Source organism: Syngnathus acus, chromosome 9 (genome assembly GCF_901709675.1).
Source record: "Syngnathus acus chromosome 9, fSynAcu1.2, whole genome shotgun sequence".
Classification (NCBI taxonomy): domain Eukaryota; kingdom Metazoa; phylum Chordata; class Actinopteri; order Syngnathiformes; family Syngnathidae; genus Syngnathus; species Syngnathus acus.
In genome coordinates, this window is record NC_051094.1 from 9,457,251 (window position 1) to 9,471,264 (window position 14,014).

The 14,014-nt window shown below is 42.0% G+C and overlaps 1 protein-coding gene across 1 annotated transcript; it reads left to right on the forward strand.

Annotated features, from left to right (window-relative positions):
- Window positions 1–11: 11 nt before the first annotated feature.
- On the forward strand, window positions 12–13,186 carry limk2 (LIM domain kinase 2). Its single transcript, XM_037258709.1, is given in 18 exon segments — window positions 12–724; window positions 882–978; window positions 5,077–5,212; window positions 7,628–7,737; window positions 8,335–8,520; window positions 8,647–8,752; window positions 9,326–9,537; window positions 9,599–9,785; window positions 9,878–9,964; window positions 10,235–10,366; window positions 10,835–10,891; window positions 11,050–11,115; window positions 11,200–11,404; window positions 11,466–11,502; window positions 11,602–11,624; window positions 11,627–11,698; window positions 11,701–11,755; window positions 11,841–13,186. Coding segments are annotated over 18 exon segments (2,049 nt in total). The 5' UTR covers window positions 12–708; the 3' UTR covers window positions 12,106–13,186.
- Window positions 13,187–14,014: the final 828 nt, after the last annotated feature.

Below are 14,014 nucleotides of genomic sequence, written 5' to 3' on the forward strand. Positions count from 1 at the left end.
CTTAGCATTGGATCTCTGTTTAGGGAGTGTAGCTGTGTTGATATTTAGTCAGTCAGACAGACAGACAGACAGACAGACATTCCCTGAAAGAGTAATGACCGAATTACCAATTTTACTGAAACGTGGAAATAGCAGAATAGAAAATGGACGGACGGATGGATGGATGCATACATTTGTATGCCTGCGTGGGTTTCCTCCGGGTACTCCGGTTACCTCCCACTTTCCAAAGACATGCATGGCAGGATTAATATTTGGGCACTCTAAATTGTCCTTAGGAGTGATTGTGAATGTTTTTTTGTCTGTGTGTGCACTGCGATTGCCTGGCAACCAGCTCAGGGTGTACGCTGCCTGCTGCCCGAACTCAGCTGGAATAGGCGCCCGAGACCCTCGTGAGGATAAGCGCTTCCAATAACGGGCGGACGGATGGATGATTTTACGTTGGTGTACTTTATACGTTTTTCCAGCAGGGGGCACTACTGTTGTTTTGTTGTACTCTGCTGGTATTCTCCTGTTTTCAGGTGCTGTTCCTGAGCACTTCCGGTTTCAGGCGCAGGAATTTGTAGCCAGCATGACGTCAGTCATCCTGCATATCAGTCTTATTTTTCACAGGGAGCTACGAGTCGAGGAGCGTAATTCTACACGGAGATCGCTTTTTGCATTATGCAACGGGTGTAAAAGGATACCAACGACGCTCGCCTAAGTGAGCAGATGGAAGACACAGAAGGTGAGGAGTTAGTTCAGGTTCAAGATGCCGATAAATTATTTATACTTACTACACGAGCGCGAAGCTGCAATGTTTTTCCACACAGGATTGCTTGACTTGATTGACTCAAGTGTTATGTCGCAGCAGTCTTCTTGAAAATGAGATTTCTTTGTTGAAGGTACAGACGAATGCTACTGTGCGGGATGTGGAACGAGAGTCCACGAGCCGTTCCGCATGAAGGTTTTGCAGGACATTTGGCACGGCGCCTGCTTCCAGTAAGTCTCTCATACACGTCTTGCAAGGCACATGTGGGGAGATACCCCAATGGCATGAAATGAACCGATTGTTTTGCGGTGACATTGACACAATACACATCCTTGGTCAACAAGTCACTGTTTTGGTTTAGTCGCAAATGGCCTTGAGGATAATCCAAGAAGCTTCTGTGTCATACATAGACTAAACACAAATGGACTTGGTCATGATGGTTGATGACAATCTGTACTTGCACAGCAAGCTTGAGTCCAGACTGTTCAGCAATGTGGGCTATGTGCTTCTTTTAATGATTGACAAAGTGGAGTTGAACGTGGTATTTACAGGTCGCGGTTCCATACGACATTGAGCATTGCCTAACAAGCAGTTTGCAAACAGTAACTGATTCCCCCTGAGATCTGATCAGAAAATTCTAAGACCTGCCTGCTAAACTGTAGTAAAAGAATTACTCTGTGAAACTTTCACTATTAAAAAAAACTGTTAACTCTAGGCTACAGTAAATTTAAAGTACAAAGGTTTAAAATACAATTTTAGCATTCTTGACAATTATACTTTATTTTACTTTATAATTATACTTTTTATTATCATTATTATGATTATTATTATTATTATTATATTATTAATTTCACACCCACAGACAATTCACACTAGGTGTGAAACTACTAACATCCAAGAAAATGTTTGAGTTGCCTATTTGGCTTCTTTTTTTTTTTTTACACTTTCAACCTTTGTTTTTGACTGTTGAGCAGAGTTGAGTGTTCCAAATTAAAAAAGTGTTATCTCAAAACACTGAAATGACTCCATGCTGTCCTTAAAAAACCTCAGATTTCAGTCCTGCCAATTTTTTATTCTAGAGCAATGCGTCCACAGAGTCTGTCCTTGTTCCTCTCACCATTGATACTCTCCTGCTGCTGCTTCATTACTGACATCCTAATCCATGATGTCATGCTGTCTGTAACTTCTCCACTTTTGCTATTTTACACGAATGCCAGATCAGATGTGTGCGCTGGATACAGTCTTGTTTATCTAAATGTGCAGGATTGTTAGAATGGCACCATTGTGACAGTAATGACACACTTCGTCAGAAATTTGTAACCTCATTAGATGGACATAACAAAGTGAGCTAAGCGTGCTTTGCGTGATGGCTATTGTCCACACTCTGCCAACGGACCACCTCCACCTTGTATAACATTCTTACACACTGATGTCACTTTTGTTCCAGTCAACCTGGCAGTATTGAGGCCTATACGTAGCAGCACCCTCCCGCGCTATGTCTGCATTCCTCAGCTACGATTCAGCGATGGGAGTCTGCTGTCTCAGACGGCGACCGTGTGAAACCTTTTGTTTGTTTGCTGCAAAGGAAGCTTGCCTATTCTTTTGGTTTTCATTGGAAAAATAGGTGGAATAGTTTTTGTTGTCATTTTCATAGCTGCTTGTTTCTTTGGTTATTTGTGTCTAACTTTCTGTTTTTGCGTTTGGATTTCGCACGATCTAGGATATTTTCTCTCTTGGGCAAATATGTGGGAGGTAACCTTCATAAGAGTCATGACCTAAATTAACCTGCCTAAAAAAGGAATGTTGTTCCAATTCCGTGTTGTATCGAACTGATTGGTCATTGGGTAGGTAAAGAAAAATGCAATTCACTCTTTGGTCACCAGCAGTAAAGACGTTGTTGCCGTTTCAACTCGTTTGCGATTGAAGGAAGAGCCACATGAGATGAGCTGTGGGAAGTTACGCAATACATCAGACCTCCACCATGGCACAAACACACTCAAAAGCAATATTGTGTTCAATACAACACCGGCATGGAATCATAAGTGTAGGACTGTCAGAGTGTTCACATTCCTTAAAAAAAAAAAAGTCTGGGTCCAGAATCTCTGCTTGGACAAACCTTCAAAGCTCAGGTTTGGGCTTTTCTTCCGATGTTTGTGTCTCTCATAGTTCTCCAGTTTCCTTTCATTGACTGGTTTGGTTACACCAATGATGTCAAATGTAAGGCCCAGGGCCAGATTCGGCCCACCACATCATTTTATATAACCCCCAAAAGGAAATCATGTTTCTCATCCGCTTTGTGCGTCTTTCCAAAATCTACCAAAATTGCAACTTGATTTCAATTTCAATAATGTAGTGATATTGCAAACATTTTCCTTTACCAAATAATTTTTTAAACGAGTTGAACAAGGCTGATATTTTGTTTGACTTCTGATTTCAAAACTAGGAAAACATAACCACAATGTGGCCTGTGACAAAATAGTTTTTGACACCTCTGATTAAGATGTGTATTCAACTAGACACATCCATTGTGACTATTTACGTTCATCAAACACATAAAAGTCATCAAGTACAGTATTTACTTACTTTATTTAGTTTCAGGTATCTTTTCAAGTTTATATTGTGCTCTGTGCACCCTTTAAAGTGGGCGAGCGAGCTACAGACCGTGTGACACAGACTGCAAATAAATCGTGCTTGCGCAAAGCCGCCCGCCACTGGCTGATTTTACCGCTGGCTCATCCTAAGTGTAGCCATATGTGTGCACGTAAACAATAAAGAATGTGGATCTACAGAGAGAACCGCAACCTGAGTTGTGTCCACTTATTTTGGCAGTGGAGGGAAAATGGGGAATTAGCCCCCAAAGTCTAGGTCTTTCTGACTTGGGCCCTCAGGCAGCAGACAGAGCTTGGTCAGGAGCCTCGAGCTGGAACAGCTAACACCAGACTAAAGTGCTTGAGTTGACATCTTTAAAAGCTTCAATCTTGCCAACTTCATTTTATTGTTACAGACTCGACTTTATAGTTGAATGACCTTGTCAGATATTTTGGTCATAAATTGAAATCAAAGGTCACTACACCCACCGGGATTACATTGCATTTTCTGTCATCTGAATAGAAACATACTTTTATCACTCATCACGTACTGGAGAAAAATTGCAACAATCCCACACCCTGAGATAACGATCCCATGAAAGGTGAAACACTCCCCTCAAAGAACGTCACAACTAAAGGTCGTGCAACCTACCACGCCATGCTCCAAACAAAAGAATATACTCGGGCAGGCAGGAATGCAGCTTCAAGGAAATCGGGAATGTTTACTTTGCTGTGTTTTTATAGGCTGGGGCAGTTACATTGTTCGTTGGAGAACCACCTGAGTTTGTTCTGAACACCTTCCTGTTATCAGTACGGATTGAAGGACCTTTCAATGGGCTTTAAGTGTCATAAAGGATAATAATGTTATATAATACCAGTAGGTCGTGAGTTTTAATTTTTTTTCCTAAAATTGTTCTCAGACCACACACGTTGAATGGATCCATAGCCGTTGTATCAATTTTAAGAATAGAACAAGTTTTGTCATAGTTTTGCAAAACACAATTTCCTGACGCTGACATAAATGCAAATAGATTAGTTTGAGGATGTGCAATGTGTAAAACCATTTCAATAAGCAGCCCTTCAGTAACCTTATCAGAGCGCTCCGCAGTCGATTGTCCTCCGGCATTCAAAGCCGCTGCCCAGTTTTGCTTAACCGGTAAATCTCGTTTATTGAATGTACACAACCTGCAGCTGCTTCCCTGTTTGCACTGGTCTGCTTTTTGAATATTTTTTGCCCGAAACTTATGGGTTCAAAATGTCCTCTTCCTCCAGCCTACACCCTTCCTGGTGACATTATGGGTACAATCAGATGGTGAATTAACCGTAATTTGCAACTTCCACACCTTCATTTTTATGTAATGCGGCATTAATTGTTTTATTTGAAACCTGGCTTGCGATACTGCAGTACTACTGAGGTTTCAGTTCTCCTGGATTACAAAAGATTCACACCTCGGAGCAAAAGGCTAATGTGGTAACCCAGATAAGAGGTGCTCTATAAACAACCCGTTGGTTTCACTGACCTTGCTGACCTGAAATCTCTCTCACGTCAACAACCGGGGACCCCCTTATCAACTTAACACAGTATAAAACTTTGGTATGTCAGCCATCAAAGTTTGAAGGCCGCACATTGCAGCAGCTCTTTCCACCGTCACACTTTTTGCATTTCATTCACTAGTTGGTCTTTTAAGGCAATTTCAGACAAAACCAAAAGGCTTACGCAACCTGTTTCTGTCCTCCTAGGTGCTCTGTGTGCTGTGACCACCTGACTAACTGGTATTATGAGAAGGATGGCAAGTTGTACTGTCGCAAACACTACTGGGAGAGGTTTGGAGAACTGTGTCACGGATGCGCTCTGCTCATGACCGGACCCGCAATGGTAAACCTGACACAATCTGTGTACTGCCTTACTCCATCCACGTGATTTGATGATACCTAATATTGGATAGAATGCCTGTAAGATTATACGTCATGTTATTGTCACTTGATTACGCTTGATGCTTGCATGTTTTCATTGAAAACCATCTTTATTTTAACATAAAATAATGTTGAATGTTTTTGTTGCAAACAAGTGGTTGCAAAAGTGACAAAAATGTGACGCCTAATTTAAGTTGCAATCTGAGAAGTTTTGGAAACATTTTCATTTAAAGTCACAAGACATTAGCAACAAACCCTAAAATGATTTCATTATTATCAATGTTGTGTGTACAGCATTTTATTACAGCTGTGATTTGTTCAAGTACTCTCAAATTTGAGTTGAGAAATAAGAGGCCATCTTGAAATGCTTTCTTTGTATTGCTTGCATTTTTGTTACCGCTTCTGCTACTTATTTTGTAAAAGTCAAACTATGTGTAGACTAATACACTGCCCCTTCCAGTGTGCTTTGCTGCCATCAAACTAGAGCCAACCCCCCCCCCCCCCTCTAATTAGATAATACCAGAATGCCCACAGAGTGTGTCAAAGCACGGTGTGTTCCAGAAAACTGGAACACGCATTACAAATCAAGAGAGTGTATGCTTTTGCGGTGATTACGTTTACAGACGACTGCTAGTTTTACATCGGCCGCAGCCCAACCTGGCAGCCATCAGCCAACCTCATTTGCAAACCAGCTTCCCTCTTGAGGCCTCATTCTCGACCAAAAGTTCTCCACAGTTGACCTACTCCAGCAGCACTCAGATCGTGCTTCGGGGGGGCCCCACCTCGTGTTCAGTCTTCTGTAGTGAAGCAGCAGCTCGGTAAAGTCAACAAAAAAGCATTTGGAGCTCTTTAGTTTTGTTTAGCGACTTGCAGGGTATCCAAATGAAATTTAGCTCACGGCCTTGTTTGTGATAGTTAAGTATACTGGTGTTTCTTTCTCCATTTATATTGGCTAGGGATGTTTTACTCAATAGTGGGTAGAACATAATAGCTACGATAGGCTCCAGCACCATGCATTAAAACGAGTAATGACAAATAAGGGAAAAAAATGACATTTCGTGCAGTATACAGAATCAGATCTTAAGGTAATGTTGCATCAAACCACTGAAACCACTGTGCTAATATAGTTTATTATTTAGTCAAATCTAGAATTAGCATCTTTTTTTTTTTTTTGTATCAAAGCCTCTTAGTGTTCAAGTTGTTGTGACCCCTGAGGCGGATTGTGAGTGCAGCCTCATTTTCTTGGCAAGTGAGTCACAAACAAATGAGTGAAATGTCATACTTGTCATGCTGACATCATCCTCTTGACACTGACTCACGACTGTACTCTCAACTATTTGTATTTTAAATATATTTTAATAAGCAGTAGTAAAAATTGATGGGGAAAAAAAAAAACGTCTTATAAGGCTGGAGGAAACTTGATTGCGCACACAAACAGATGGAATAGAAGCTGGGCACACCCAGTCTAGTGTGTGCCAAGTGTGCAAAATTGGCCAGCAGTTTATTTTGCACAGTCTGGGAGGATTATATGCAAATAGATTAGTGTTTCACCTGCGACGTGATTAATCAAACTCCAGACATTTTGCGTGTTGAAATAGCGCGTCTGAAAGTCGGGTGCAAACTGCAGTGATATGCATAAATAATCATGTTGAGAAGGTGGAAACAAAAAAAAGCAATGACAAACGCTCCTCTTCGCTCAGGTAAACAACAGAAACAAAAATGATTTTAGCGCTAACTTGGAGCCTGTCATGCCATATGATCTGATGAAATTCTTTTCATTGCTTTCAACCTCATTTGCGCCTGCAGTGATCTCCCCAGTTAAAACCCAAATCTTTAAAATGCAAAACTCTCTTTTTCCATTACAGTGCGCGCCATCGTTTTAATCCTGCTGTGAACAGCACACGCAAGTGAACATGTGATTTAGTACCAGAGCGTTTGGGATCTTCGTCAATCAGGCCCAGAGCATATTTTAGTAGGTACTGCCTGCCGCTGGTTGAGGAAAAACTGAAATGACAGCTACTTTCTGCCTCGCTCAAGTCTCAACATTACCCTTTAGCGACCATATTTCATACTGAGACATGAGCTCATCTTGCATGAGCGCAAAGAGCAACAAGGGGCGCAGCATCTTCCAGAAAGACAAAAGCGTCAACAAGATTCTGCATGCGACCTATCGCTTTCAGGTGTTAAAAAATGAGACGGTTGTTCACGTGTCGGTGACATCATAGCAGATTCCAGACTGGCTGAAACAGAAGCAGGTGTTGTGCCTTGTGTCGGCACTGACGGCAAGAAGTGCCGAGACCATTCTTTTATTGGGAAGGGGAAAAAGAAAAACACAAGGCGGCAAAAAAAATTCAACCACTTGTGTTTGTTATTCCAGGTGGCTGGAGAACACAAGTATCACCCTGAGTGCTTTGTGTGTCTCAGCTGCAAGGTGGTGATTGAGGACCGGGATACCTACGCTTTAGTGGAGCGCTCTAAACTCTACTGGTAAGTGTCCTTTCTAATATTTAATATTCAAAAGGGCCACAATATATAATATATTAAAAAAACTAATTGTAATGCTTTTACCTTATTCCTGACCTTACAACTGCATTGGAATATAAACCCACTTTTTTTTTTTAATTTTCAGTATTTTTAATTTGACAGTTCTCCTTTGCTGTGTTTTTTTTTTTTTTTTAATACTACAGTGAAGTTTCTTTGAACAAAACCTAGTGTAGCAATGATAAAGGTATTGGTAAATTATTAGTAGTTTAAATGAATATGGCATTTTCAGTGGTAAAATATGCATGACATCAAAGTAAAGGTTATGTAAAAGTACAATTGAATTTTTCATCCATCCATCCTCCACTTAAACAAGGTCAGGTCACGGAGGAAGCAGCCCAACCCTTAACCCGTCATTTCTATTGTACGAAAATATTTCGTAATCTCTTTGTGGTTTCCTAAGAATGGATTCAATTCAAAGTTGTCCTCTTTAATCTTAGTTATTTTCCATGACTCCATTGGTGTCGCTCCCTCGAGTGCTGCAACTTGAAACGGCAGCCTGTCGGCGCATGTAATCTCACCCCCCTCTGCTTTTGCACGCAGTGGGAAGTGCTACAAGCAGGTGATCCTCACGCCCATGTTGGAAAAGCGCACGCATGATTCCGTCCTGGACTCCCACCCCCATACAGTGACGCTCATCTCAATGCCCTCCGCGGCCAACGGCAAGAGAGGCTTCTCCGTGTCGGTGCTGCGGGACGTCAACGGTTTGGCCAGCGTCCAAGTCAAAGAGTGAGTGGCGCTCGGGTTGGGTGCACGCACTTTCTGCACAGGAAACATTTTTCTGATCAGCATTATTTATTTATTTATTTCCATCATAGCCAGATGTGCTCATACGTGACATTTTATTCCCACCAGGGTCAGAGGGATGCTCATTAGTCCCGAGGTGCGGAATGCCATCCACGTCGGAGACAGGATCCTTGAGATTAACGGTGTTCCGGTGGGGGCACTGCTGGAGGAAGAGGTGACTTTGCACATTTGCCCATCCCAAAAAGATTCACTGAGGCTTGACGTACTACATTCTAATGAGTGTTATGGTTTCATCTCACCTTCCGCAGAAATTCCTTCTGCCCTTTTAGTGTATCAACTGCACGTGGCAGTTTTGCCATTCCAATCATTCTGCGATCGTTGGTACATTCTTCAGCAGGGAGAGGGTGCTATGAGAAAGAGCTGCAGTACTTTGAGCCTTTGTGTTCTCACAGCCTCACTGTCACACCATTATCACAGACAAACATTTCTCTCACTGGTGTTTGATTCTCAGTTTTAATTGACAACTCCGGTGACGTATCGGTTTAACGAGCACAGTGGTCCTCTGTTTATGTGCAATGAACTCGGAAGAATTTGCGGTCACGCAGCATGAGAAGAAATTTTTAGCTTCAGACATATTTAGCGTTTGTGCTCTCCCCCCAATAGTATGATTGCGATTCAAATGAGATTATTTTTTTCAAGGTCCTCTTACCATTTATTTTGCAATACAAGCAACAAATTCATCTTTATGATCAAATCTAAACGTTGAGGCACCTGTTGTTTTGTTTAGGTTGATGACCTCATTCATCGCACCAGTCAAACGTTACAGCTGCTTCTCGAGTATGACCCGGTGAGGCAACGTTTGGATCGGCTCCGACTGGAATCGTCCAGGAACGACCTGGGAGTCCCGGCGACCTCCCGCATGCGCTTGTCCTCGCCACCAAACGCGGTCCTGGAGAGGACTGACTTGGACCACAGCACATTGAAGAGGAGATCATTGAGGTTTGTCTTGGGAAAACTACAACCGTATGGTTGATGTAAGTGACCATGTTGTCCGTTTCAGACGGAGTAACAGCATATGCAAGTCCCCCGGTCCGAATTCCCCCAATGAGTATCTTTTCATTACCCGAGACCTCGGACGCTCTGAGTCTTTGAGGTCGTCCAGTAGCTGCTCTCATCGCATCTTCAGGCCATGCGACCTCATTCACGGCGAGGTTTTGGGAAAGGGCTTCTTTGGACAAGCCATCAAGGTTCCACCTCCGTCTCTTCTCTCCTAATGACCGATTCCTCCTTCGACTATCGTGAAGTTGCAAGCACTTGTTTTCTTTTGCTGGGCTGGCAGGTGACTCATAAAGCCACAGGAGAAGTGATGGTGATGAAGGAGCTGCTTCGCTGTGATGAGGAGACCCAGAAAACTTTCCTCAAGGAGGTAATGAGTTGCAGGAGACCTGCGCTTCCTCACAAACAAAACAGTCCATTGTGCCAACCTGTAGTTTTTTTCCCTGTCTTCTACAAAAAGAGCACCACATGTTCCAACAATGATGTCTTTGTTTTCTGCTGCATGCAGAACATTATTTCCGCTCTTGTAATAAAGAATTTATTTGGACATTTAATGTTTGTTTCCTCCTGGGTCAAAGTTCACTATTAGCTGACTGAGATCATCTTCACCTTTTTTTCTTTTTCCCTTACCAATCTTTAGGTGAAAGTCATGCGGAGCTTGGACCATCCTCATGTCCTCAAGTTCATCGGCGTACTGTACAAGGACAAGAGACTCAATTTGATTACGGAGTTCATCGAAGGAGGGACCCTCAAGGACTTCATCAGAGACACTGTGAGTTTAGAATAGTGACGTGTTTACATTGTTTAAAGAAACATGAAAAATCAAAGTGATAAAGCCACAGTTTAGTTTGCATTATCATTGCAGTCTGACTTTTTTTTTTTTTTGCCACGCTAGAAGAATTTTGTGAATGCATAAAAGACTGCAAGTCTTTAGTAAGTTAACAACAAATTAAAGTAGACTAACTGTATTTCACATGACTTCATTCATTTGCCTTTATTTTAGCATAAGCCTAACCTAAAAGACCAAAACATTTATGTACATTAAATTTGATATTGTTTTTGTAATACATTGCTTGAGTTTGTCCAAAATACATGGGAAGTGGCCCTTCAGAAAATAATTGTATTTCAAATTGCAAGGAATTAAAAAAAAGGATGAATGATGAAAATGTTCAAGCTTTTCTTTGCCAAGCCCTTGCAATTATGTTTCCATTCATATTCGTCTTACTTTGTTTCTTAACAGGATCCGTTTCCATGGGAGCAAAGGGTGAGCTTCGCAAAGAGCATCGCGTCTGGCATGGTGAGTCGGCTGTGTGCGTTTTGCAGGCACTTATTGTAATGTAGGTCCAGTGCAATATTTTCACGTGGGTTTACTTTCAAAGACAAATTCTTGATGGACTCCATGTGCATTTTTGTGCAAGTTTTTTTCAGTCTTCCCCCAAATATCTTTTGTTTCAGTCCTACCTTCATTCTATGAGCATCATCCACCGAGACCTCAACTCTCACAACTGCCTGGTTAAACTGGTAGGTGACAAAATTTTGGAAGCATATTCCACTCACAAATTCCCAAGTTCAACGACATTGGACTCCAAATGAATCTGTCAACAGGACAACACTGTGGTCGTCGCTGACTTCGGACTCTCCCGACTTATCATAGAAGAGAAAGTGAAGCCGTCACCTGAAAAGAACTCCACCAAGAAGAGGCTGTTCCGCCGTAGTGACCGGAAAAAAAGATATACCGTGGTTGGAAATCCCTACTGGATGGCCCCGGAGATGCTTAATGGTGAGTTCTGTGACAAACCAGTGCTTTGGTGTCTTAGAGAGGTGCTCAATTCCACAATTTGCTTTGGTTTCAGTAACGCTATGATGAGAAGTGGACATTTTTTCCTATGGAATTGTTCTTTGTGAGGTGAGGACTGACACAGAATGAAATGAAATATGGCCTGGTTTGAGTTAAATACTCACTTGTCAATTTTGGACTCCCTCACCCGCCTATCCTGTCACCCCAGATATCGGAAAGGTTTACGCAGATCCAGATGTCTCCCCAGAACTCTGGACTTTGGTCTCAATGTGGGAAAGTTTGTGGAGAAGTTCCTCCCGAAAGACTGTCACCAGCGTTTTTCCCGCTGGCTGTGGCGTGCTGCGACCCTCACACCAGAAACCGGTAAGACACCGTCTGAAATAATCCGTCATAAGAAAACAATATATATACAGTAATCCACGGGCTAATGTTTTACTCTCCTTTCTAGTCCTCCTTTCCAAAAGTTGGAGGACTGCTTCAAAGCTCTGTCCCTCAACCAGGAGCTGGGCATCCCTCTCCCATCCGAATTAGACGAACTCCATCAGAGTCTGAGTCGACTCCACTGGCCCAAAGACAGTTCCTCCCCGGCGCCGAGCCCAGATGAGCCCCAATCCCCCAAAGCGGCCCCCTCGGACTGCTCCGGGACGTCAGACAACGGTTACTTAGGACTGGCCCTTCTCTCTCGAGCCATGTCTGACCTGCTGCACCAATAACACGGAACAGCGAGAGGAAAAACAGGGCGCTCTCATTTCAGAGTGTGAGTGTGAGAAGCATGTCGTTACTTATGACACATGCATTTAATGCACGCAGTTCTTGTTCTAATGTTTACGGCGCAGAAATGCAAGAAGCACGCTCGATCGCAGTCTGGTTCCAAACACAAACTCCACCGCATTTGATGAGTCAGGTTTTTACAACACTTGGCGTTTCTGCCATTGTTTAGGAAATTCAGTGATCAATTTGACCAGCAGAGGGATCCCTCCTTCCACCACTTATGCAGGCAAGGGGGACGGACCGCTCATTAAATTCCACGCAAGGTGATGCTCGATGTTGCACTTTTGACATTTTTGTAGCAGTTCTCCATTTTGTTTGCCAAACTGTCACCAAGTCATGTTTTCCATATACTGTACATTACCTGCTGCTTTTAGTTTTCAAAAAGGGCTTGTGAGACACTCTGACCTTAAAAATGTTTGTACAGAACTGGATTGTTATTTTCGCAGCCATTTTAGTGTGGCTATTGTAATATGGCTCAATATGAGGTCTCTTTTTTTTTTTTTTAATGGAATCTTTGCTTTTTAGACATTTCAGTTGACTGTAGGTGTTGATTTAGTAGCTGGTTTAGTAGCGTCAAGGTACTGACAGCTGTTTACCCACTGATATAATAGTTCATTATAGTATTTGTATTTTTTAGGGACAAAATATAACTTTCTTCCCAGACAATACAATACGTCAATTTATATAGCACCTCAAAAAACTGACATTACCAATTGTTCTCATACAATTTCAGACTTGTAGAATTTATTTGGACAGCACACATTGTGTTACTATTTCGATAGTTTACCTTCTGGATTACTGTGATGGTGTTACTTTGTGACAGTCTTTTACACTTGTTGGAGTAAACAAAAATGATCAAGCATCACTATTAGTTTAATGGTGTTGGTCATTAGTTCTAGTGTTAAATGTGATTCTTTGTTGACCACTGACTTGTTTCTATTTTTAAAGTTGTGTATTTACAAACCGGATTCGGTTGAAGTTGGGAAGTTGTGTGAAATGTAAATAAAAACAAAATACAATGATTTGAAAATCCTTTTCAACCTATATTCAATTGAATACACTACAAAGACAACATATTTAATGCTCAAACTCATACACTTGATTTTATTCTTCAAATAATAATTAACTTAGAATTTCATGGCTGCAACACGTGCAGTAGAAGTTGGGAAAGGACATGTTTACCATTTCGTGACATCACCTTTCCTTTTAATAACACTCAAACGTTTTGGAAGAGAGGAGACTAATTCTCTTAGCTTCTCATGTGGAATTCTTTCCCATTCTTGCTTGATGAACCGCTTCAGTTGTTCAACAGTCAGGGGTCTTTCCTGTCGTATTTTACACTTCATAATGCGCCACACATTTTCAATGGGAGACAGGTCTGGACTGCAAGCAGGCCAGGGGAGAACCTGGACTCCTATTTCGAAGCCATGCCGTTGTAACACGTGCAGAATGTGGCTTGGCATTATCTTGCTGAAATAAGCAGCGGCGTCCATGAAAAAGACGTTGCTTGGATGGCAGCTCGGGCCCAGAGCACCCGGCGGCGTTTCTGGCTGTTATTCATAAACAGCTTTTGCTTTGCATGAGTTTTAACACGCACTTACTGAAGTAGTGATAAACTGTATTTAGTGGTTTATGAAGTTTTCCTGAGCCTATTGATGATATCCTTTACACACTCGTGTCGGTTTTTAAGGCAGTGCCGTCTGAGGGATCAAAAGTCACGGTCATTCAGTCTTAGTTTCCGGCCGTGGCGCAAACTTTCGTTTGTGCAATATCTACGAAACCGTAGCAGTACAAACTAAAGTTTTTGCAGCACAAACGAAGCACAAACGAACTGTACCATTTTGGTTCAAT